This window comes from Lonchura striata, chromosome 1, assembly GCF_050655825.1.
Source record: "Lonchura striata isolate lonStrDom1 chromosome 1, ASM5065582v1, whole genome shotgun sequence".
Classification (NCBI taxonomy): domain Eukaryota; kingdom Metazoa; phylum Chordata; class Aves; order Passeriformes; family Estrildidae; genus Lonchura; species Lonchura striata.
Genome location: NC_140703.1, coordinates 72,172,660 through 72,200,099, shown reverse-complemented (window position 1 = coordinate 72,200,099; position 27,440 = coordinate 72,172,660). Strand labels below are relative to the sequence as shown.

At 36.6% G+C, this 27,440-nt stretch overlaps 1 protein-coding gene across 3 annotated transcripts in view; it reads left to right on the top strand.

Annotated features, from left to right (window-relative positions):
- Positions 1–271: 271 nt before the first annotated feature.
- Positions 272–27,440, top strand: part of TNFRSF19 (TNF receptor superfamily member 19) — a 55,362-nt gene continuing 28,193 nt past the window's right edge. The window contains exons 1-5 of one of the 3 annotated variants that reach the window (XM_021530631.4): positions 272–324; positions 12,080–12,168; positions 12,700–12,810; positions 21,446–21,624; positions 24,265–24,350. In XM_021530631.4, the coding sequence (XP_021386306.2) occupies positions 12,103–12,168; positions 12,700–12,810; positions 21,446–21,624; positions 24,265–24,350 (442 nt within the window). In that variant the 5' untranslated portion in view covers positions 272–324; positions 12,080–12,102. Of the gene's footprint in view, positions 325–5,424; positions 5,530–5,779; positions 6,035–12,079; positions 12,169–12,699; positions 12,811–21,445; positions 21,625–24,264; positions 24,351–27,440 lie in introns of those variants that run through there. The other 2 variants (XM_077781460.2, XM_021530632.4) reach the window with 2 other exon arrangements.

The window sequence follows — 27,440 nt, the reverse complement described above, 5'->3', positions numbered from 1 at the left end:
TACCTGCTGGAAAAGGAGCTCTTTTTCCTCGCCAAAGCACTGCCTTTGATGTACGGCAACTGATCACTGATCAGATTACAGGCATTTGGTCTCACTGCTCGTCTGCCTTTGATCTGCATGGTTAATTTTATTTTCCCGGATTTGGAGTTTCGTCTGGGCTTGTGCTGACATACTTTTTTTTCTTTTCTTTTTTTTTTCTTTTCTTTTTTTTTTCTTTTTTTTTTTTTTTTTTTTTTAAGGAGGTAAAAGCATTTAATACAGAAGCTCCGGCAGTGTGAAATTAAGCTGCAGAAACTGGCACTGGAAAACTTCATCAGATAACAGGTACTGAATTTTGGGGTTATTTTTCAGTTCTTGTGTTGCAAGAATTTAAGGAATTATAAAGTTCACATAACCAATAATACTACACATCATTGTGTGTACAAAGTTCAAAAGATTGTATGTAATTTATGCAGCATTTTGTTTGCAGCTCTCGGGCAGAATTTTATATAGGACAGGCTATCTAGAATAATAGACAGAAAAACTGAAGCAAACCCAGTATTTTTCAATGCTTTGGGGGTACCTAACATTTTGAGTTGCACTGCTTACTCATACCATCTATGGTTTTGTAAATTTATATTTGAATACTCAGGGGAGTACTTATTTTCTAAGGAAAGACCAACCATATCTCCTACACACGGTAATACTTTGTTTGCTCTCAGTGCATTTATTAAACTGTGTCTTCTTCAGAGAACACTTTTAAGCCTAATAGTTCCATACTTGAGATGAAGAAAAGTCTCCACTTCGACAACTTATTGGAACTAAATTTATAAGCATAACATCCTTATGCACAAAAGGAAATGGTTTTATTTTCAGATTGAAGAGATTATAGTTCAGCTGTACCATATGAAATATTGAAAATAAAAGTAATCTTCTAATCTGATGATAGAAGTTTCCTCTAAGGCATTTTAATAAATACATTTAAGAAATCGACAGCTAGTTTTGCTGAGCTTTGTAGAAGTTTTGCTGCATTTTCGTGATGCAATTTCCACTCACAGTGTTTTGTATTCTGTTCCTCAAACTCATATTTGTGAGAAGTATTGTGTTGAAGAAATTCTAAGACATCTACTCCAGAAATTCATTATAAGGGAACAATCTTTTGAAGGTTTAGGATTATTCACACATTTTCAGTTTTAAAGGGCCAGATATTTGTGTGATTTTGGGCCAAATCCATGAGTGTTCTATGCCTGCAGCTGGGCTCAGGCTGTTAAAATAAGACTCAAACTCCTTTGGTAGTATTTAAATATAATGTAGATTTTCAGAAGAACTTAGAACCCATAACTGGGATCAGACTTGCAAACATTCCAGACACTGAGGTCTTTGAAGATCCAGTCTTAATGGTGGTTAGTAATACTGACTTATATAGTCTTAAGTCTAAATTTAAGTGTATAAAAATATTAAATACATTTATTAACAAATTTCAACTAAAAGTCAGCATAAATCATAGCTGTCAAGCATCACCTGAACATTATTCTTTGAGATGTCTACCAGTCCACAGGACCTTCAAGATGTTCATAGTCCAGTATGCACTATAGTGCAACATGCAAACCCAAAATTTTACAATCTGCTTGCATCTGAGTAAGATCAAGTTATCAACACTTCCAGATAAATGTAGATAGCTTTCATTAGTCAGTCTGCAAAGTTTCTTCTAATTAAAACAATATTTGTAAATATAAAACTTCAATTTACTGAATAGCAAGAGATAATATGCCAGACACAGATTAACTAGGCCTGACTTGGAATTACTTGGTTTTCTATGCCACCAATTAACTCATATTCTTACTTAACAAGTCAATTATATTATAAGGAAAGTAATTAGCACTGTATAAATAATATGTGTAAGAAGATGTCAAGAAAGAATATCATTTAAGTAGTAGCCTAAGCAAAATTTAGTATTTCTCCCCAAGTAACAATGATGTACTAAAATACATTCCTGTAACCCTGAAAACATGGCTTTATTTATCAATTCTATGCTTCACTGATGAGCATCTATTCCTTTCCAGTCCCCTCTTGCTTGTTGCTTGTTTTCCAATATGTACATTTATTTTCTGAGGAAAATTGTTTCTAAACTTTACCTCTGCTTGGTGTAAAGTAGAAAGGGAAGTAAATTTTAAAAAATAACACAAGGAGTCTTTTTTCTCAGAAGTCAAAATAGCTGTGCAAGTCTAACGCAATTAAACTATCACTATAAGGGTCTGACCTATCACACAAATGGGTGAAGTTGCACACAGAAGGAACACTGGTTAATCAGATAGATTACACTGTTGAGTAGGATTTGTATAGATAATTATTCTCAACATTTAGGCCCTGAAAATGCATTTAAGAAACAAAGTTTTTTAATTTTGTAAGAAGTCCCTAGGGTTTTAGGTAATCTCCCCAGATATTTAAACAAAGATGGGCGTCAACCCAATTGAGCTGAAAAATATCTTTGCTTGTCTGTATGTAAGTGCAGCTGAAATGAAAGCACACTAGAACACATTCAAGCATGGTGGGAAGAGAATTTTCAGCAATTTTATTGTTTTAAATAGCAGTTCTCTGACAGCTTAGCCTGTCATTGATCTGACTTTTAAAGATTAAATAGTAATAATTCTTGGCACTAGTAACTTTGCTTTTACTAAGAGCTGTATAAACATTAATTAATCCTCAGGCTTAAGCCTTCAGAAACAAAAAGTTCACAATGCTTTTTCAAGTTGATCTAACTAGGAAACTCCCAAGTATATGATTTATTTATTAAAATAGCTTGAGCAATTTCTGATTATAAATAGAGCCATTTTCAAACAGTGTGCCTTAGATAACATCACAAACATATTTTAAGGTTTGTAATAGTTAAGATTATCAAAAGACATTGCACAGTTATACTGACATCAGTTTCCAACAGCTGTCATAACAAGAGTAGATCTATCTCACAGTTGACTGGGGGAACTGTGTTAGCATTTGAGATATGGAGATAACAACTTCCTATTGCTGTACAATTTCTGCTTCCACATCAGATATGTCATGCAACTTAGCCTTATCAAAGGGGTCAGCTGAAACTGCTTTCCAAGTATTTCTTTTTTGCTTTCTCTGTTGTAGTGAGAATCTCTGTACTAGTTGTAACAATTAACTTCTTCAATTTCCTGAGAAGCATCATGATTTAAAACAAAGTCAACACTACAATTTTCAACACCTTTCAATGATGAATGGAACTAGTTCATCCATTTTACATTCAAAGGAAAGATTTTACATGCTACAACAAGGACTTAAACGTTTACATTTCAGTGTTACAGACAACACATTGCTCTGAGTTCATTAGCATAGTAACCCACTGCCTGATGAAAGTCTAAATGTTTCTTTATATGGTAATCCTGAGTGTTTAGTCAACACTTCAAGAACTCTGAGATATTTTAATAACTTTGTCTAACTATACTGCTTTAAAACAAGTATCTGAAACATACATAATGATTCTACTAAGAAAAACTCATGCAATAATTTCACTGGTGGCTCCAGAAAACAGATAAGATACAACAGATTGTCTGTAAATAGTGAGACTGTGTACAATGCTCAGTGCTGTGCAGCAGCTGCTATTCACAACAGATGTGCTGCTGTTGCACTGCAGTATGCCAATTCCTCACTGAAATTCCAGCCTCTTGCAGAGCTCCTCCTGGCAAGGGTCCTGAAGCAATGCTTTGCTTTGATGGCCCTTTAGAAGAGAATTACATGGAAATCACTGTTCATTCTGAGTTGTTTGGGTTTTATAATTAAAAACAACTAGTTTTGCAGCAATAATCTCTCTCTTTTCATACAGTTTGCTGGATTTCAATAAGCACTCCTTGTTTTTAGAGAAGCCCTGTGGCTGGTGATATTCAAACTTTGTTGGTGCGGAGCTCCAAAAATTCTGTTTATTTGAAAATACTTTACCTCCCAGTATAATAATTTGTTCATTTTTTCAGAGCCTAACCCAGTTCATTGCGTGTCTCTACAGTTGCCTAGACTGTAAGTGAATCATTAGAAATAAAACTAATGACCTGAAATCCCTGCAGCAACAGTATTTTTACCAAGGTCTCCAAGATTAGTTTCCTCAGTCTTGGAGAATCACTAACTTCAGAAAACCTCCTAATTTGTGTCACAGTAAGTCACAGTAACACCCAACTTTGTGACTATGAAAAATTTACTATCTGTGAAGGGCTGGATTTCTTCATTTCTCCATGGATACTTGCATTTGATATAGACACTGTGCTTACAGCTGGGTAACTTATTACCTGCAGAATGGATAAAATATTTCAGGCTCTGAGTTAGCAGGAAGAAAAAGCTACTCAAGTACTTTGGAAAGGAGGGCTGGCAGAAAGGAGAATTTGCAGTGTGTTGTCAGAAAGCCACTGACATGTTTTTTGGGCAGGAGAGGTGGAAAGGGCTTTGCTGAATTACAAGGACTCATTGTACACTCACCTGAAGAGTGGCCAAGGGCCAGTACCTTTAGAACAGCCCAGCAACCACAAGCCTGAGCTCTGAGAGGGATCAGCAATGCCAGGGCTGCAGTCCCAGTGCCAGGCAGCATCTGGAAGCAGAGGTGGGCACAGGAGTGCCCTGCTATCCTGTCCTCCCGGTGGGATAAAAGGGACATCAGCCCCTCACTTGTGATTCACCCTGGCTTCACACCAGTGGTAGCAGGCACACACCCCACTCACACCATCCATCCATCCATCCATCCATTCACCCATCCACCCACCCATCCATCCACCCACAAATCCACCCACCCACCCATCCATCCATCCATCCATCCATCCATCCATCCATCCATCCATCCATCCATCCATCCACCCATCCACCCATCCACCCATCCATCCATCCACCCACCCATCCACCCATCCCTTCACCCACCCATCCATCCATCCATCCATCCATCCATCCATCCATCCATCCATCCATCCATCCATCCATCCATCCATCCATCCATCCATCCACCCATCCACCCATCCACCCATCCATCCATCCACCCACCCATCCACCCATCCCTTCACCCACCCATCCATCCATCCATCCATCCATCCATCCATCCATCCATCCATCCATCCATCCATCCATCCATCCATCCATTCATCCATCCATCCATCCATCCATCCATCCACCCATCCATCCATCCATCCACCCATCCACCCATCCACCCATCCATCCATCCACCCATCCACCCATCCACCCATCCATCCATCCATCCATCCATCCATCCATCCATCCATCCATCCATCCATCCATCCATCCATCCATCCATCCATCCATCCATCCATCCATCCATCCATCCATCCATCCATCCATCCATCCATCCATCCATCCATCCATCCATCCACCCATCCATCCACCCATCCCTCCCATATCCCATTGGCCGCCCTCGCTCAGCTGACGGGCCGGGGCGGGGCGGGCGCGGCGTTGCCGGGGTGACGGGGCGGCCGCCGCGGGGAGGCGGCGGCGGGAGCGGCGGGGGCGCTGCGGGGCGAGCGCTCCTGGGCTGGCGGGCAGGTGGGTGCGTGCGACAGCCGGGCCGCGGATCGGGGCGGCCGAGGGGAAGCGGCGGCTGCCCCGCCACCGCCGGGGCTCTGCGGGCTGCCCGGGCCCCGCCGGCACCGCTGCCGCCGCCGGGTGCCCGCCGCCGGGGCCCGCGGCGAGGGCGGTGGCGGCGGCGAGCTCCGCGGGCGCGCAGGCTGCGGGCGCGGGGCGGGCTCGGCCGGGCCCCGCCTCCCGCGGCCGCCCCGCTCCGCCGCTGCCAGCCGCCCCCGCGGCGTCCCGCGGTGGGTGCGCGGGGCACGGCGCGGCCACGGAGCCGCGGCTGCTGCTGGGTTCTGCAGGTCTCCACAGCCCTGGAGTGGCTGCTCCACGCCCCGGAGTGCGGCGAACAAAAAGCCCTTGAAAGCCGGGCTTTCATGTGCACAAGCGCTTCTCGTGTCTGCTGCATAAATAAGCTGCTTCAAACAGTATTAGAGCTGGAGTTGAAGGAATAGGAGCTCCCAACTTTTTCTTTTGGCTGGTAAGAGGTTTAAAAGCTCCAATTACAGTTCGGTTTATTTAAAAGGTTTTGATTGTTTGACTTTCCTGATGGCTGTCCCCATTTAATCTGACCTTGGACCAAAAGCTTTACCTGATGTTTGTGAAAAGTCTAAATACTTATTTACCACCTTTATATTTACAACTGCTTTAGATGGATGATTTTATCAAGTGTATAAAGTGATCCAGTAGCATTTAATATAAGAAGCAAATTGATTCAGTCTGTAGTATGTTTCTTAACTACCGCATTATCTCTTTCAAGCACACCTTCACCATCACGTGTAAAACGAGTTACTTAGGTATGTTACCTGGGAGCTTGTTGCCATAAGAGAAAAGGGTTGGGGTTTTTTGAGTGGTTTTTTTTTGTTGTTGTTGTTGCTGGATTTGGTTGGTTGGTTTGTTGGGGGTTTTTTGGTTCTTTTAGACCTAGAAGTAAGCTTCTTTTTAGTTTACTAGTAAGATGCTTAAAATGTTGGTTAAGGAGGTAATATGTAGCTTTTTCTCACTTTCAACAACTTGCAATCCTAGTAAAAGAGAATGGTGTGAATGAAAGTAGCTCATGTCTGTGGTTTTTAAGACATTGCATGCCATCCAACACTGCTCAGGGCTGGCTGGATAAATGTAGCATATTGGCATTGTGCCATTGAAAAGTGTATTAACTGTATTAACCAGCCCAATGCTTTATAGTTCATGATCCCTAAAAATTACTTTGAAAAAGAACTATTAGTATATTTTGGTGTAAATGAAGTATTAATATAATACTGGCATTCTCAATGTATTACTTATTCACATATTTGAGTACAAAAATACAAGTGCATCTTGACACTGAACTTTCATCTAGCAAACCAGTGTCTCCTAGAACTTGCAATGGGTGAGATGTATTAAACAGAAGGAGCAACATTTTTTTTGCCACAGTTTTGATGTTGTGTGAGTAGGCTCATCAGCTTTGGTGAGTGTGGGAGTTCTTGTGTGAATCACAGGCTCTGATCCTCTAGAAAGCTTTGTTTATGTGTAGGAAAAATGTTGCCACATTGCACCTTTGTTACAATATTTCACTCTAATATCTAATTAATGATAAGCTGGATGTGTTGAAGAATACAAACGATAAGCTGCTTTATCACCATTATTCCTGTAAAGACAAGTACTTCAATTAACATAGCTTGAAGTGTGTGGTACTCAGAAGCAGCACAAATATTTCCTGGCCGTGTCTTGTGGCCCTGACTCCTTCGCATCCCCCCAGCCCCTAAAATGCATCTAAATGTTTTCAATCACCACCAAGGTTCTAACTTTAATCTGCTACCTCTGTCTTTACAAAATTAGAAATAAATCCATAGCGACCTAATGTACATTTCATGTGTGTCAGGTTGGTAAAATACACATCTTTTCAACGTGATATTTCATGTGATGAATGTGATGCCCTAGCTGACTGTATGGAGTTTTTTCTCCACATTTCTTGGAAAAGTTGGAGCAAATGTTGTCAGACAAGACCTCATTTACTTCACAAAGGGAAAGATTACAAGGGTTGTGGACAGGGTGCAAAGGGAAGGTGTTCTAGACCTGTGAGACAGAAAATAACAATGTGCAGTGCTGTAGTGGAAGTTCTTGTCTCTGACTTGCTCTGGCTTTGGCTTTGTCATTGCAGCAGCATGAGTACTTTCCCTTCTCTTGTTTCGTGCCCCTGGGGCACTGACTCTGCTAAAGCCATCTGCCACTCCTTGTTTTATTGCGTGCAGTTGACAGCTGCGGGTGGGAAGTAGGTGGTTAGAAAGGAGCTGAGACCCTGTTTGTTGGATACCAGAGACCTCTGTTGGCAAGAGAAGATGGTTATATTGTCATCCCTCTTTCTTACCCAGAACTTCTCAGAGTACTCTGCCAGTGTTATAAAGTGTGTGAAAAGGGTCATCAAGTAAAAGTATCAAATAAGAGGAATTTCAAAGACCTGGTTGTAAATTAACTGGGAATTCACACCTTCAAGTTAAGTCAATGTGAAGTTGAGACTCTTCACCATTTCTAAAATTTCCCTTGGAAGATGGATGATATTGACTTCAAAGTTTTGATGCTTCCCTGTCTGAGAAACCTGTTAGTCAGCCATAATTTAGTCATGCTGCTTTGATTTTTGAGGTGGCATGCCTTTCACGGTGCAACTTGAAGTTCTTTGGAGAGAAAAAACAAGTATTATACTGATACGGACTTTGAAATAAAATGATGACTACTATTCAAGCAAGCTGGTAAATGTAAGAGTAAATTTTAGAGGGCCATGGATTCTAGAACCCTAAAAGGCTGGAAGTTCTTACTTCCACAATACATTTATTACATGCTTCTAATTTATTGTTTGATATTGCCCTCTTTATGCATATGCTTAGTAGGCCTCAGATGACCTTAAAATTATGCAACTCCATTTCCTAATGCAAGTTCCCTATCCTGAGTTCAGTACATTATCAATAATGATTCCTTTTCCCTGAGTATTTCAGGTAACCATATTACTGTTAGCTGAATAAGATGTATTTGGAATCATTTAGTGACCTCAAAAAACTCTACAGGTTTCTTTCTTCTAATAAATTTGAGTATAACTGAACTTGGCATTTTAAATAACAGTATCTGGACAAGAGCAAATAGTCTTTATGGAACCTCTGTTTACTCGCAAATGTTTTAGAGGCAAAAAGCTTCTAATAACTTCTTGCTTGAAAGCATGGCTTTCAAGGTGAATGGCTGGTGTCCAACAGACATCAGTGTAATGCCACTTGATATCATGAGAGAAGAAATTTGCCCAATGGCGACCTATTATTAAGTGTTGCAGTCTCTGCTTTTTAAGCAGGAATTTATCAAACTGGAGAATGGAACATGAAACATGCAGCTGACACAGTTATCTCTCCTTTGGGACTTGCATTCAATACAATGAGTTATTAAGGTGCCTTTCAATTATTTTTATCAAAATGTTGTAATGAAAGAAACATTTTATTTGTCCTCTTAACAATTGTTATTTCTTTTACACTGTCTCATTTCTTTCTCACATGTTAGTCAGTATAGAGTCTTCGGTGTTGTTTCGGCAGGAGTGGTGACAATGGGCAAAATGATGGCATGATGGAGTACCACAGGCATTCATACACACATGTCTGTTGAAATTATTTAAATGTGTTTTGGTGCTGCTGAAATGCTCGGAAGTTTAAGGTCCATAGACCTGCAAGTTTCTTTTGGAATCTTTGTTGATTATAGAAGACTTATTATATAGAAGATATATCATAGGCCTAACGCTATAAGATCTCATGAAACTTGTAATGTTCAGTCAAAAACTGAACCTTAGTCAAGTGTAGGATGAGTTGGAGAAGTCCTTGATAGTTTGATGCCATTTATGAAATGCTTCACTTTGAAAATTTACTTTGGGTTGTGGAACTCCTGGTGATTAGACTTGCCACGACTGTTACAAAGGCAGTAGATTTTCAGCAGCAATCAAATTTCACCTAAGTGAACAAAATGTACTGTGGTACAGGATGGTTTGCCTTGTGGTTTTTATGTTCTAAAAGTCTTTGAGGTACTTGCTATAAGAAAATCATCTTATAACAGGGCAATCCCAGAACTGAAATACAAGACGTCAGCATGACCACCAAGATTTTTATTACTGCTTTTTGTTCTGTACTGGCATTTGATTTTTGTTCCATTGTGACTCCAGAATACTAAAAGATGAAAATACGTAATCAGCTTTGTTTCAGTATTGATTTTGACAAGTTGTATATATACTGATCTTTTAACAATATTAAATCTTCAAGTTATTACATATTGGCGAAAAGGTATAGGGGTCAATATACCTGAATTAAATTAATCTAATATAGTTTTATTGCAGATAATTAGTCTGAAGGGCAGTTAATTTGGCTGTTCTTAATTTGCTTAATATTTTCCATGCTTCAGGTAGCTTGCACAGAAAAAATAGACTTCTTAGATTACATAACAGCTCCATATTTTAGATCATTAGGCTTATTACATCTCACCGGTACTTTTTGTATTGAAAAGTCTATGTGAAGCTTGACAGAAAAATATACAATTATTACACTTGACAGTTTCATTTAGATATGTTACACATCTATTTTCAGAAGCAAAAGTAAATAGTGAAACTTAAAATGAAACTTACATTTAACCTCAGGAAAAATCCTTGTTTTGAAGTTTTTGGTAGTATTCTATAGATGGTCATAATTGCATTAGAACTGTGTTATGATTTAGCTATATTTAATTATTTAAGAATACATATGACTTGGCATAATTACTTGACATTCAAATCTAAGAAATTATATTTACACCTTTATTTCCCTCTCACACTTCTGTGAAATTTTAAGTCCTGTAGCAATTAAGAAAGCACATTAAGTATTTATTTTTTCTACTAAACAGTATTACATGAAATAAAGAAGTTAATGGGGATTTTTCTCCCAAATCCCATTAATTTCATCATGATTCTTTAAATCATTATTTAATTTAACTCTTAGACTTTTAGCTTTGCTATCTTGTCTTCTCTGAATCAAGTGAAGTCAAGCTTGTTTTACAGGACTGCTTTTCTGTAATGCAGTGTAGAGTTGTTTATTGTACTATGATTCTTAGCTATTTTAATTTCTCCATATATTATTCTTGAATTTCTGTAGCATTCCAAAGGGAATGAAGAGCAAAATTGAACAGAATCAAAATTAAGACTTTCTTGATACTTGTTTCAAGGTTACTGAGGTGCAGTCTCACAATTTATCTCTTATCTAATCTGGTTTCACTTAGAAGATATTTGGTTACCTGTTGACCAGAAGATATATAATGTATGGTGTGTGTATTTACCCATTTTGTATGTTTCTGAAAACAGATGAGAAACGTTTCTTGGAATTTCTGAGTTCCCTTAATTGTATTTTTACTGTGCCTGTCCACTGTTTGCTCTTTGTTATTACTAGAAATTGTTTTCTTCGTGCATACCTAATTTTTTTCAGCATTAGAATTGTCAGCTTCTCATGACTTCAGAATTTGTAATATTTGTTGACTCTCCTTTTTCATTTTTCTAGTTGTTCTACAGTACATTTTACATGAAGTTGTGTATTGGCCATCCAGAATTATTTCTAAGATTTTTCCATTTAATATTTCTTGCCTTAAAATTTTTTTTTCTCAGACTTAGAAAAGAAACCTATGTCAAATACTATATCTGTATTTGTATTCCCTGAGAGTATGTCTTCTTTTTTACCCCTGTTGACATGCATTTAATCTGGTAATTGTCATTGATCCATAGACCATTACCATCACTAAGTGAGAAATAACCATAAAAATGTCATTTTGGCTTTCCCATGGAGTGCTGTTTGACACATCTCTACCTGCTCTGTTCTTTCTAGTAGAGTTTTGCTCTTTTTACACTTCAAAACACAGCTTATCTTAAAAAATATCAATAGTGACACTGAAGTATCCTTTATCCTTATTGATTAGAATTTATTAACTAGGGTCTTCATGAAATGAAATGTGAAATTATGTGTTAATTATAGTTTATGTTCATTCTGGTTGTATTTTTTGAAAACATTTTATGCTTGTAGTAGTTCCACATTGGAAAGCATTTTCCAACTGTTCTTAATGTTTTTCTCAGATGTTTTCCTTTTGTTTTGGGTTCCATCTTTTCATTTGTCAGTTTCTACTCTTAAATTATAAAAAAAGTGTATTTGAAGAAATTTATTTTTGTCTGTTGATCACGTACTTAGTTGAGTGTTTAACAAGCAAGAAACATATGTTAGGGATGTTAGATTAATAAATGCTGATGTTCTCTAATCTGGATTGACAGCAATCCCTTCATTTGAGATTTAAAACTATATAAACTTTGTGTTTATTGTCTTGTCTTCAAAAGGCATATGATTTTTAAAGCATGTGTTTTGTTGTTTAGCAGCTTTCAGGAATCCATTTGAAAATGTTAATGGCATTGACTGATTGTATTTTGACATGCCAAGTGTCATGAAGTACGATGGGCACATGACTTCTGCAATTTAAACAATGTAAATATAATGAATTTTTTTCTTATATATCTTTCTAGGGAGAAAAATTTAATCACAAGAAATGGATGCTAAAGGATTACAAAGAGGTGATAAACTGAAGGTGTTTGTCATTTTACTAGTGTATTTGGTAAGTTAAAGATTAATATTTTTCCCCCATGTTGAAAAATTTGTAGTGAACACAGAAACTGTATTTTGTTTTGCACATTATTGCTAACACTAAAGATCTTCAAATGCTGTACACAGACAATGCTTACACATTTTATTGATTTGAGCCTAAGCTTGGTCCACTGATTCATATAATTTCTGGCTGCTCCTCATCCACAAAATTTTACCTTGTGAGCCTCTTCATGGATGTAGGATTGGACTAGAACAGAAAATACAGGTGAATATAGTGCTGTGGAGGTGATACTGCTTCACTTCAGAGGTGGCCATCTCTTACTCCAGTGTGCTGTGTACATGGTTTAGGTGCTTGGTGTATTTGGTTTATGGACAGAATGTAGCACAGCACACAATTACATTGCCTGCTCAGTGTACTTAACTCTGGCTTGCTGTAGAACTAAGGATAGTTAGTTATTCAGAAAGTTATTTTAAACATGGATTTATTTCTCAGATTTAATAGATTTTGATTAATTTGCCTTTTTTTGGTTTTTTGGTTTAGCTAAGTAAGGTAATTTGTGAGACTGGAGACTGCAGAGAGCAAGAATTTAGGGACCAGACTGGAAACTGTATCCTCTGCAAACAATGTGGGCCTGGAATGGAACTCTCAAAGGTAAGAAAATCATGCTTTTTTGAATTTACTTTACTTCTGATAAGAGCATTTATGAATTTGATCTAACATGATGGATATCTGTACTTACATGAAAATATGTACTGTTTTGGCATTTGCGCCTTCTGCAGTTTTTCAAGAACCATGTTATCTATTTCATATAATATAAAATTCTCAGTTCAGAAAATGATGCCACTAATAAAGTAGGCAGTACATCTGGATGGGCTCTCAAATTAGTGCAACAAAGGAGGGGAAAAACTACAAAGGGGGAAAAAACTACAGGGAGTTAAGACTGTATAACCTTACTCCATAGAAGACAATGTGAAAAATTAATTTAAAACCATTGATTGGTACAGACTGCTGACATGGAGGGGCTTAATTTTTACAGTGCTGATGTTCACAATTGGTTCTGGATTTTAGGTGACAAAGTGTAAATATTTTATATATGAATTATTGTCTTAACAGAATGGTTTATAATAAAAAGGTCATAAGTACATAAATATGGAATAGGATTCAAATGAGAGCTAATATATTTCCTTAGAACAGAAGGGAGATAGGTGATTGTTCTGTTTTCCCTAGGTCTGTGGTTGGAGCACTTTAGGAAGTCAGATTCAAGTCAGGCTCAATTTCTTTGTTTTACAATTCATTAAAAATGATATAAACCTATTCTTTTCTTTATGCCATGTAAAGTAATTGAAAAAGCTGAGGCCAGAAAAATACATGATAATATTTAGAAAGCATGTCAGAAGTTCTTTTGATATCATGGAGAAGGAAATACTGTTGTGAATCTTACATAATTGCATTTTGCTCTTTTAACAATTGCATCTCTTCTAAAAGAAAATCCCCATAAAAGTTTTTGAATTACAAGGATTTTAGGATAGAGGAAATGAATCAACAGAGATGAATGCTGGCTGGGATTCAGTAGAACTAGAAAGTTCACTTGGCAAAATTTTCAAAAAAATTCCAAGTGTGAATGCAAGTCACAAGGGGGATCTTGTTTTCAGTCCAGTGAAAGTAGGTGCTGTGCATGAGCAGGAATAGAGAACAATGAAGGAAGACATAGCTGGAGGGGTGGAATCTGTTGGGATTCATTAACTCAGTTACTGGAGGTGAAAGAGGCAACAAAATGAGATCTGTGTCTTGGGAGATTGGATGTCTTGAGGGCTCAAGTGTGTCCTGCCAGAGACGTGAGGATGGTGAGGCAAAGAAGAGTGCAGGGTGGTGTCAGCAAGGGTGAGCAGACCTACCAAGACTCATGCATGTGTAAAACCCTTTCTTCAGCGTCCAGCTCTAAACCTATCTCTTGTCCATTGTGGGAGTGTGAAGCTGTGACCTTCCATTACAGTGCAGCCAGATCCATAGCTGTGAGGTGGGGCCAGAAAGAGCACGCCCTGTGCATGCAGAAGGGCAAACTGCCTTGTTCTTCCACTGATAGTGTGAAAAGGATGGTGAAGGTGGAATTTAGGGTGTTTAAGGGAATTTGAAATGTTTATTTTGAAAATTTTTAAACATGAACTATTACTAAGTTTGGCGTGTATGTGGGTTCAAGCTGCAGGGGAAAAAAGAACCTTTCAGTTTGTGGCTCTGTAGTTCCTATTATGCTCAGCTCTGAAAAAAGCACAAGTTAAGTATTGTGGCTTGAGTGTGATTTGAAGGGATTTACTGAAATTGAGTGACACCTTTTCTCTATCTCTTGACCGCCTGTGGTGAGTGTTCAGTGCATTAACAGAAATACTTAGTTTCACACTTTAGTGGGAATCCCTTTGTATGTTGGGAAGTATTAGTTAAGGCTTAGTCATACAAGCAATGCTGTTGAAGCAGAGATTTAGACATGACTTACGATATGGATGTGGTTTAATTTGGATTTTTTCAGATTGGTCTTAAATTTGAGAACTGAGATGTTCTAGAGGATGTTTTAATTTATAAAGGCACTTGTAAGTATGGCACTTTATAACAGTGGGCCAATACTATGTGCATTTATATAGTCAGATACTAGACTTATCTAGCTGGCAAATGAAACCCAAAAGCATGAAAGCTAAGGCCGTCAGTAATTACACTCAATTTAATAAAGAAATACTAAACTAAACCAACAAGACCATAGCTTGCAATAGTACACTATTGAAATTATGGTCTTGATTCACCTATTTTTGTTTACAGTCTGATAGTCCTGATTCTTAGGACTAGTTTGGTGTTTTTGAAAATATGAATGCAAGGCTTAGTTAATTTCACTATGTAAGCAGTCACAGACATTATCTATTACTTGTCACAGACAGTAATAGACTTTCAAAAATACTTTTTCTTCTATACTATAAATGAAATAATAGATTTTGCTTAAACCTAAATGAGTGGAATAATATAATTTCCTTTATAAATAGAGGTACAATTCTCTGTGAATCATAGTGAAGGATGTGTCTGTAACTGAAATGTGGTTGAAAGTAGTCATGTAGAACTACAGCTTGAAGCAACAAATATGTAAAGTCAAAGGTCAGAACACAAAGGGAAGAGGCATTTAATGATACACTTGAAGTAATTTGCAGCCCAGGATAAGTTTTGTTTGCTTGGTTTTTTTACATGCGAGAAAGCAATGATATAATAATGCTATAGTTTAATAACAGTTTCTAAATAATGTGTCAGTTTTCCTATTAAATATTTAGAACTCATAGTTAAAACTAGATATACTGCTGCATGTGTGAGCATTATTGTGTGTCTAAGTATATAGTAAAATGCAATGTTAGTGGTGGGGTTTTTGATTCAGCTCCCCCTGAGTGTTTTAAGCAATTGGGATGCAACTGGACAGGGTGCTAGATCATCTCAGATCAGCTCAGGTCCCAGACCCATGAAAGTTTGATTGAGATGTTCTTTCAAGGTTCATCTAATCTGGCTGTTCTGGGATTCAGTGGTGAGTCTTTTAATTTTGGTTGCAAACCAGTGCTGTCTATTGGATTGACCTTATTGTATAGGTAAGAAACTTCAGACACCTTTGATAGCATGAAACAAAACAAAACCAGCAAAAAACCTGGCCTTATTTCATATAACTAATTCTGAATCTAGACCATTCTTTTCAGCTTTTTCTGTCCCAGCTTAATGGTGCTCTCTTTTTCAAAAATATTTTGAAAGTAATTTTTTTTTCCTTCAAGTAAGAAAGAAATAGTATGACCTTCAGCTTTTCTTTTGCCTAGATACTGTTCTAACAACAATGCTGCAATGTTATATTAGCTTAGAACTAAAATCCATTGATCACTTATGTTAATTGTATTTTTATTAAGTACCTTTAACATATTGCCATCTGAAGAAAGGAAGCTTTGTTCTTTTATCAATAGAATTGATGGGGAAGAGAGTGAAAGCTGCTTCCCATGTTTTTTTGCTTATATTTGTTAATTAAAAAAAAATCTCTGTATGGCCTTTTCTTCTCATAAACATGTCTTTGGTAATGTTTGTGAAGCCTTTGAATCACTGAATTAGTTTAGTTTAGTTTTCAGTGTGTGCAGTCTTTGTTTCAGGTTGGGTTTTTTTTTGGTTCTTTTTTTTTGGGGGGCGGGTTTTGTTAGGTTTCTTGTTTTTTTCTTTCTTTTTTATTAGCAGTACTTTATTCTAGGGTGGGAGACTGAAATAGTTGTATTGATTCAGAAGGAAGTGTTTGCTTCGTGTGGCACAGCATTACTGCATTTCTCATTCATTTAGAAGATAGCAAAGCATCACATAGTTAAGCACAAATCATTTGATATCTTTTATTCTTTAAATGGCTTCAGTTTGCCAGTGGCTGAATAGTCATTGGTTTGGTTTGATAGTAACAGCCTTTCATCCTATCTTATATATGTTTCTGAAATAAATCAAGCTTTATATATTATTGAAATTTATACAAATCACAAATAATGCTGAAAAAAAATGACATCGTTTGTGTTTCAACCTTTGTCTTAAAAATATTCTAGTATGGAAATGAAAGTCCTTCCAGTCCTTTCACCATCATTTTTTACAGTTATGAGCTGAGCCTGTGCACTGAGGACAATATATGTCAAGGAAGGAATAGAAAGCAAGAGGTGAGAGTGTCTGAAGCCAGCACTGCCATCAAGTAGGCCATGATAAATACTGTCACTGAGACACAGCTGCTGTACAGGGAGCTGCTGTACAGGGAGCTGCTGGGTCAGAGGCAGCTTGATGGTTGCTGAGGTGGGGCTGTGTATCCCAGCTCGCTTCCTTGTGCCAGGCACATGGTGAAGAAAGAGGAGACCTGCATGTTGTCTCAGAAAAAGGAATTGTGAATTAAACAGGCAGGTACTGTTTGGAGCTTCTCCTGGATGTACCAGAGCGCTGTGCTGCCACTGATGTGTTGTCGCAGTGAAGCCACCAAGAGCCGCTGCTGCCATGTTTAGCAGTCACTCTCACATTTTCAAAGCAAGAGAGCTGCTTGTGAGGAAGCCTGCCAGATCTCAGCTCAGGAGTGCCAGCATGTGTTTCTGGAAACTGAAGCAGCTGCTTGTAGGCATGTCAAATCATCTTCACTGAGAATGAAACTTTTCTGACCCTAGCTGTGCACTTTGACACAGCAGCTAAGTCTGATGTTTGCAGCATGCTGTTGCAGCCTGTCCTGCTCGGAGACTTCTGCTGATAGATCCAGCTCATTATTGCATTCTAGATGAAGCTGAGGTACTTTAGAAAGCTAAAACTGTGTGCTATTTAAAAAAGCCATGTACTCAAAGGTATTAGGAAAAGCTTCATTTCCCAGCACCAGTGTAGTGCCACAGCCTGTTACATGACCCGACACCAATTAAGTGTCTTAATGCCTAGAGGACTTTTTCTTGAGAATACCAAGTATTCTTGTAATCATCATGACATAAGTGGAACTGCTTTGGCTGTGTTGTCTAGGGATTTACATAGTTTGTGGATAATCAGTGGAACTAGAAACAATCTTAAAATGTATTTGCAGATTACGATCTTAATGATGCCTGAAAGCATTTTTTTAAATGAAATTTGAGGTTATTTTAATTGAAATAATGTTTAAAATCTAATTTACTTTTCATTTGCTGTCTGTGTTGGATTCAGCTTCTAGGGAAAAACCATACCACTTAACTCCAGTACCCTTTATAGTCTGCTCGACTTATGGTTGTTCTGTCCGGATCAGTGTTTGGGTAGTACATAGTGAAAGAAAACTTTAACAGTGGCCTGGTGGTTCTTGAAGAGGTGTCTGCATTATTCTGTGCTTTTAATATTTTTAGCTGGAAACAAAATTATGAGTTTGATTAACTAGTTTGCTGCAGATTCCTTAGGCCAGTCACCCCACTTGATACCTCAGTGAAACACTTCTGAGCAGAGTTGTTCTGGAGGATACGTAAGTTAAAGGTCAAGAGATGGCACATTACTGGAATAGTGAGAGCTGTGTAGATATCAAGAAAATTGAGGTGCATTTGAATTCCGAAGATTTTTTTGTAATTAACTTGAATTCCGTTTTCTAAAGAAGTGTTTAAGTTTTTATGGCTTGTACTGTGTATCTTTTGAGAGAGAAAATTTTCATTAATTGAAAAGGGAAAAGGAGGAGTGTGCTAACTGTTCTTCACAAAAAGCTTTGCAACAGCAAAAAAAAAAAAAAAAAGACAGCATATATTTGTGCTGTTTTATTTCTGGCACAAAAATAATTATTTTTTTAAATCTAGCTTATTGATATTCAAAAATTTATTTCTCTTTTCTGCAGTCCTAAGGTCAAATGTCACAAGAGATGAGCTCTCTTTTAAAGTTAAGAGTGGGAGGATGGAGAGGGTGAGGAGGAGTTGGGAACTATTCAGATCTCATCAGCCATATAACTTGACAGCTTTGTAAATCGAACCCGGAGAAAACTGGTGCACATCAGTTTTGCACATGCTCTGATAAAAGATGAACAGTCAATTGTTTGTATCTTTGCTGGACTGCTAAATTATAAAATCCAAGATTTCAGAGGGTTTGAATCCATAATCTAAATCATGTCCTTCAGTTTGGGGAATGTGGTTAATTATGAGTACAGATATTTTTGAAGTTCTGCCTGGTTTACAAGCTTAAATATTTATTTGCACCTGCCAGGCAGTTAACTATCTCAAATATTACATGAACATAAAAAGCACATACATAAAGTCTTAGTTGTTAAGAATTAGTATCTGTGGAATTCCTGGCAAGAACTTAGAAACCATCTTTGAAAAGATGGGAGACTTTAAATCCCTTGGGCAGAAGATTTCTTTATGTTGCATCCACCATTTTTATATAGCTTTAAAGTAAACCATTCCATGATGCAAAGGATCACTAGGATGTGTCCATACATCCAGCTATAGCAAAGCAGATCTGATCTAGAGACAATTTACTTAGCTCTGGTAGTTTGGACCAGTGAGTGAAAGCATTTAATTCTAACTTTTATTTCCTGCTTGTTTTTTGATCCAAAGCTTCAAAGGTAGTCTGGAAAGGAAAACTTATAATTAAGTTAATTCAAGCCTTATATTTGAAGGTTTGATAGGACTTGGGAGGGACTGATTCCAAGTGATTTATCAAAAGATCCAAATATAAATGGTTTAACTGAGTGGTATAATATATTCCATAATGCTACTATTTTGATAAGCTAACTAGAAAGAGTAGGTATTTAGAAAGACTGTGTTAAAGATAAATGATATTCAATGAAAAAGTTTTTTTAGACTTAGAGAGAGCAAAATCTCGCACAAGTTTGTCTGGTTCCAGTCCCTGGTGGTAATCATGTATCTTTGTATACAGTCTTACAATTGCATAAATGAAATGGAGTGTAAAAATTAACACAGGAAGGTACAGCTACAACTGACACAACTTTGGCATTGATTCCTAGTAGAAACTTGTCAATTTGGTATAAAATGTTCTATATCTGAAGTAAGTAAAAAAAAAAGAAAATATTTTTATATTTTTTAAAAGCTTTTTGCCCACCAGCTTTAATATGGTTCCAGTATATCACAGGAGTACTGTACTACACAGTGCATGAAACTGTAGGAAGTTTTTTTGTTTTGTTACTAACTGCAATGATTTGCCTGTCTGCTCCTTGAGCTGAAAAGTACTCAGTAGTAATAAACTACATTTCAGCTAAAAGAAAGCAAAACAAAAACTAAAAATTATTGCATAAGTTAGTGGATCAAGAGACAGATGAAGAAGATTATTCTTAGTGTCTTTTTGTAATTGCTTTCATATATTGTTCATTTTCTGCATACTTGAAGGCTTGTTCTTCAGCAAGTAAAGTTTATTCTTAACATAAAGGAAAACTAAAAATTCTTAGAATGTCCTTAAAATTTGTCTGAAATTATTTATTGTTAATTTTTCATTTCAGGTTGGAGGCACTATAAAATGCCTATTGGCCAGCTTGCTCACAAAGTTTTTCCCACAGATGATTTCTCAGCATAAAGCCTTGGAGAATCCAAGTGTGTTGGATCTTGGAGAATCTTGAGAGTGTTTCTAAAGTTTAAAAGCTTTTTTTTTTTTTTAGCAGCAGCATATTTGGTTAGGTTAGTGACTTTGGGAAAAGTTTTTTATATGCATCAAACACATGCATCATGCATGTTTATATACATTGAACCGGTGGAAACATCCTCTGAAGTTGCCCTAGTTGAAGACTTCCTGCAGCTTTCCCACTGGGAAGATCCCCTATTCTTCCACAGAACATACATACTCGAGGTCCCCATAAGTGCCTTTCCTAATTAGTTCCTTCTGGCAATTTGTTGTATCCTCTTGCAGTTTTGTAGTGTGTCACTAATGCATCAAACTGAGCTTCAAAGTACTGAGCAAATTTGATAGGATATTTGGATGATAAGAGGGAATAGTAACTTGATAACTCCTAAGAAGTTGATTGATAGTTCTGGGTACTCAGTTCATAGGATTCAGTCCCCAAACTTTTACATATGGCTTGGTGTTTATCTTTGCAGCTTGTCCATTGTACTAGGCACCCTTTTTCAAATGAATGGAAATAATGCCTTTAAATTTCTACATTTGGCAGAAATAACCAACCAGAATGATGTTACTTCTATAGTAAAATATTGTGCCTCCCTGTGATCTGCAGATCTATTAAACTTTTCCAACAGTTTGAGAACTGTTTGAACTGTAGTGGGTTGAGTTTTTGAGATTCTTAGTGGCTAAGCAACACTTTGTGCCTAGCTGACAGTCATTAACTAGCTCTGGTTTATTTGGTAACAGAAGTCCTAAGCTTTTGAAGATCAGTGCACTCTCTTTGGCAATTAACTTTGTTCACCTTAGCTATGAACCTTAATATCAAAGTGCTTCTTTGCTGTTTTTGTAACTGAGTAAGTGCCTTCATACTTCACTTGTCCCAATTTCTTCGCTTTCACATGAGTGACCTAATTAAAAAACAGACAGCTCAATAATTCTACCATAAGCTAGTAATAATGAAACTGTGGGAGTCCTTGAAGCCCTTTATCATTCAAATACACAGTGGTTTCATGAATAAAGTGGATGACTAAGTATTACTTATAGAAGTAAGGGAGATTATTAGCAGTGGAAGACACATTTGAACTTGCTGAAAGGCTGGCTTTTGTCTCGAGAAAGACCTACTCTCAGTAATAATTACACCAGGTCTTCATTTTATCCCGGCATTCTCTTCTTGTTCACGCTTTCAGTGACTGAATAGCTTGCTATTGCTTGTTAATCCCTGCAGGAATGCGGCTTTGGATATGGGGAGGATGCACAGTGCATGACATGCAGGCCAAACAGATTCAAGGAAGACTGGGGCTTTCAGAAGTGCAAGCCTTGTCTGGATTGTGCCTCGGTTAACCGCTTCCAGAAGGCCAACTGTTCTGCCACCAGCAATGCTCTATGTGGGGACTGTTTACCAGGGTAAGACCATTTCTGAAGATGAGACTTGAACAAATTCTAACCTAATTTACATTAAAATTGCTTGTTCATGTTTTCTGGATAAATGTTGGTGCCCCTTGTGTATGTATGAAGGTCCTGTGTTCTAATCTTGGCATTACTGTACTATCTGAGCACATAATTTCTGAATTACAGTAATAATTATCCACAAAAATGGTTTGATAATTACCTACGTGGTCTATGAGAGTATTGTCTGTACAGCACCTGAGCAAAATACCTCAAACAGTGTTACTGGTGATTTAGTTCATTGTTAAAAACATGTAAACATTTGAAAACATACACTGCTATCTTCTTTAAAAAATATCACATTATTTGCCTGCATTTTTCCCCTCCTTAGGTCGATGCCTAATAATTCTTATGCACATATATTCTGAGATTAAAAGCAGTGGCTGTGGTTTACTGTCTGAAATTTCTTTCACCTTTCTTTTCTTCAAAATTCATAAAGCATGATCCTAGCTGAGAATCATAAATTATTCTGAAAGAATTGTTTGCTGAAACTGCTGTTACAAATCAAGAGCTGTGTTTTGTTTGTTGTCCTGTCATCCCAAAACTCTGTCGCTAATTTTCTCTGTTTGTAGTATTAAATCTTAAGATCTCTAAAAGGCTATTCTTTACATTGTTGCCAAGTTCTGATATTATAAACACCTGCCATGAATTTGTAAAAAGACATTTTTGTTTCTTTTTTGAACTGGCAATTTAACTGACAGGAGTAGAGTATGAGAACTGATTTGCAATTGTAACAGCCTTTATATTTTCAGAGTATATATTTCAGACATGCTTAAAAGTTCATACATTTGTTTAGTATCTATATTTCAGCTGTTTTATTTTATTTTATATATATATATTTTAATACTAACTATCAAATGCCTGAACACTGCTGAAGCTTCTGCCATTATTCCTTGTCAAGCCAGAGGTGAAATATCTTCATTTAAAAGCACTTAGTAAAGGTTTGGTAGCTAATCTTAGCTTAAGTTACTGTACAAGAAGGTGCAGCCCCAGGCATTATAGATGTTACTCACAATAACTTTTGATACTACTTGTAGCCACATGATAAATTGATTTATGCTCTTATGGCATATTAATATATATGTATTGTAGGGCTTACTTGGTTGTCAGCAGTGAGATTTTCTTATTCTGTAAACAATATAAGATGAATTTTGGAAGATGGGAAAGTTAAAAAAAAAGAAGCCACATTAGGACATGAATTAAAGGTAAAGCTAAACTGGAGGGCCTGGGAATTCTTCTCAGTATTCCAGTCTAGAATGCATCCTAGATAGGTGTATTGAGTATGTTTTAAAATGAGAGCTGCTTCCACAGCCTGAGTTTTCTGGCAGCAAAGCTGGAAACAGAGGAGAGAGGGAGTAATGGCCATAGCAAGGGCAATCATGGGACATCTGGTCTGGATGTTTTGGGTAACAGAACTTTAAAACACACCACCACTCATACCTGTCCTTTAGTTTAGATGCTGCCCAGCAAGTGGAGGATACAGCTAGCCTAACCAAATAGCTTAACTGATGTTTTACCTCTCAGCAGTCTTATTTATTTATTTTTTGCATGGGCTTCCAACATGCCATTCTCTGTTGTTCAGCTCCAAAACACCACAGTGAGCATGTCAGCTAAAAACAAATATTAACACAGTTTGTCCAGTGTAAATGATCACACTGACCCCTTCAGTCTTGCAGCCTATGGATCTGTTTCTGTTCACATTGTTAAAGCAGGAGTTTCTTGAGAAGTTGGAAAACTGTTTGCTTTAGCTGATAAAAGCTTCATACTTTAATGGCATTTGCAGTGTTAGGAATATAACATCAGTAGAGTTAGTACCTTTTATTTATGTGCCACTACCACTGCAGAAAAAATTCATGTACTCATGTTGAAAAGGCCACTGCTGCTGATTCTGTTTTAGTACTAATGAGTGGTTGAAAGACAGACAGACCTATTTGATTAGGAGCTGTGAGTAAGTTCTTTAGAAGATTTCATACATAAAAATTTGAAACACAGCATTCTAAGGTTCTCCTTTTTCTTTGGTGCTACTCTTGTTCCCTAATTAGGAATGTAGGGTTTTGCCAGTCACTATAGGCAGTATGCTCTTCAAACATAAACTAAGGAGTAAAGTTCTTGAAGGGTCTTTAAATAAAATGTCACTGATATACAGCCTGCTATATATTTTTAGAGGTGATAATTACCTTGTAATATATAAATCAATCATTTCACTTTTATTTTTTAGACATGTAACTAAGCTTGCATAAGGTAAGTTCTTAATGCGTGTCATGTGTGTTGTGATATATGTGGAAAATGAGATATTGATTTCTGTCCAAAATCTCCAGAACTGTTTATTTCTTCTGTGAATATAAGATTACAGTGACCATGCATTTGGACTACCAGATCTAGATATTTTCCTCGATTTATTTTTTATTTATCTTGTACTATTAATTAATTGCTACTGTATTTTTTTTTACTTTTTTTTTATTTCCAGATTGTTTGTATTGAGACTCAGATGGACAAAACTTGCAATTATAGAAGATTTTGTTAAAACACCTGAATTATTTTGAGAGGAATAGTAACTGGTTTCAATTAACTAATTTTTCACATTCTTTTATCTTCTAGATTTTATAGGAAGACTAAGCTTGGAGGCTTTCAAGACATGGAATGTGTTCCTTGTGGTGATCCTCCTCCTCCCTATGAGCCTCACTGTAAGTGCTTTTTTTCCTTTAGAGTGTTTTCTCTTTTAACTTCAGAGTCTGGCAAAAAAAAAAAATTACAGTCACAGTTACAAACTCTTTTTAAAACTCATTTTCTTATGTTAGTATATGATTTTGTTCATGCATTTCAGCAGGTCCAGTACTATTATTTCAAAGTTCCCACAAATAACCAGTCCCTTGCAGATAAACATTCCTGTCACACCACATGATCAAGGAGTCTTGACTCCACTTCTGGTCTTTTCTTATAATTTTTTAAATTACTCTGTTAATGCCAAAAGAAAAGCAATCTTCCCAGACCCTCTGACAACTATCAGGTAGGGTAGTATCTTTTCCTGACACCCAAAAAAGTATTTGTTGATACCTTTAGAAAAACTTTTATACTAAGGTTACAGTGAGAGAGAACAATATAGATAACAAATTTATATTCTTGTATACTGTTAAAAGGAAGTAATTGGTTTCTCTATTTGTTTTTGCCAATGAGAGAATTAGTATCTCTTCAAAAGGAGAGGATCTCTTTATTCTGTAGCACAAGTCTTGTTACCACTTCTTCCAAGACTGTTGGTGGTCTACATTGCATCATGATTTTAATTCAATGAAAAGAGTGAGCTATTCTTTTTGTGAGTATTGCTGTCTACTTTATAAAATAAAAAATACATGTCATTAAAGATAATTATGTGGAAAATCTTGGGTTTACTTCTTTGTTTCTGTGACTGGGAAGTTATGTTTTAGGAGTTTTTTTCTCCCTAGTTCAAATGGGAACATTTTTTTATAGAAAGAATAGATTATCAGGTTCCTGAAATACTTTATGCTACTTTAATAAATACACACAGTTTCTTATAAATATTTTTTTTAATTGTGTAAAATTAAAATAGAACCAAGAGTATACTATTGTGCATTAAACCCATACTTTTTAATACTTTTATATTATATTAACTTCAATGAAATAATTCTTCTTCAGCATTCCATAAATTGCTTACATAGTATTTTTTCAAATAAACCAAACTTTCTTCTTTTGTTTCCATCCTAGTTTTAGTGCCTTTTGGGTAATAAACTTCAAAACCAGATTTTCAAGCATTTTCTGCAGCTATAAAAACTTTTACTTTTTAAGGACTGCAACACTCAAAGCTGGTAAATCAGAGAATAAGTCAAGTTTTAATGTTTGTATCAGTAACTCATACCCATGTATAACATTAGTCTAGAAAGTAAATTCAAAAATGTGCAACTATTTTTGTAGTCTAGACAATATCTTAGAGTGTTTAGAAAGAATGTTCTTCATATCAAACACTGTCGGATTTGATGCCAAGAATGAAATGCTGATCTCAACTTACTGAAGTAAATCACTCAAATTCAATGAGTTGCAGAAGTTATTTCTAGACAGAGTATAGACAGGCCATTTCATATATGTATGTATTTTAATTTCTTCAACTGGGAAAATTCAGTATTATCCCCTTTAACTGTTTTTACTCTTTTTTTATCTGCAAAAAAGAAAGTTAGTGAAATGTCAATCTCATTTAACACATTTTTTTCCTATTTTTCTTGTTTGCTCCCTTCTAAGAAAGTGTGATCTTCAAACATGAATTCTGTTCTCTAGCATAATTGAAGACCAGGAAGAAGAAATTATCTCCTTTATCATTTGGCTTTGACTGTAATTAGTGACTTGTGTATATAATATTTTTCAAAGTCACAAATTAATATTTTGGAAAGGTGATGAAAGAACTGCTGCCAAGTCTTCTGAAATAACTCAGATTTTTTAGTTTATAGTGATTTGGCTTTTGTAATTGAGCCTGAGCTTAGATCCTGAAGTGAACCATTAGGAAGCTATTACTCATTTTAAATGGACAACAGGCAACCCCATGGAAAAGAGCATTTTCTCTGGCACAAGCTGAAGTGGTAAATCCAGATTAGACACATTTTCATTCCCTACTCTCATGGCTGGCACACCACCTTTGGCTCAATTGCAGAAGTGGTAACAGCAAAGTTGTGAAAATTGGCAAGTATTTCTAGCTTTTACAGAAGCAATAATAAAAGGTTTGAAATCATTAAAACATTTGCTATTTGCATAGTAACTGCCCATTAAAATCCTAAATGACAAATGCTACATGAAGTACAGTTGCCATATGTTGCTGTGGTTTTCAGAAGACTTTTGTTCAGAATTTTTGTTGATTCTTTAGGTTCTGACAGCAGCTACATCAGTTTTGGAAAGTGTATATGCCTTCCTCAAGCAGCCCAATAAGTTTTTCCTACAACAGTAGCTAAATGAACTGAAGTACTTTTGGGTTTTACTTAGCATCAAATAGGGGGAAATTTAGGTCCAAGTAAAAAAATATGATTCTGTAAGGATACATAAATAATGTGTGGAACATTTTCCATTTAATGCTGAAAATATTAGTGGTCTATTTCAAAAATGGATATATTTTGATAGTTAAGACTGCATTACTTGAAGCTAAGTGGAGACAGACCATTAAGTGTGTGGGACAAGCTCTCAATGATCAGAGAACCAAGTTCTAATTCTCTGCCTTTCTTATCCTTCTCTCTTTCCACTGTGAAACAGAAAGTCAAATATTAGTGCAGCTAGCTCTTATGTTACAGATGAAAAGGAAAAGTTTAAATGTCCTGTTTCAATGAATTAATTGTCCTCCAAGGTGTGTGGCAATCTTTTGTTTGCATAAGAACATTACCATAAGGGCACAAAGGCTCACAGCCCCCTACCTGGACTACAGGTTCATGTTAAAGCTGAGACATGGATCAAATTCTTTCTAGTAGCAGTTGATTATTACCCAGTTTGCTATAAATCTAAATACTTGCTTTTATCTCCTTTCTGTAGACATTTTAAAACAGATCTGGTTTAAATATTTACTCATGAAAAAATGAGTTTGTGAATTGCTGGAGGCAAAGTTGAAAGGATTCTATAATGAACAGGTAAAGAGAGTATTAGAGACCAGGAGAATTGCTATCACCTTTGTGCAAACTTTAAAGGGGGACACAATGACTTATGTGTGTTTTTAAAATGTCAGAAAATTAAATACACAATTATATAGTTATATTTTAATTTATTTAGTTCAGGTAAATAAACTGTACAGA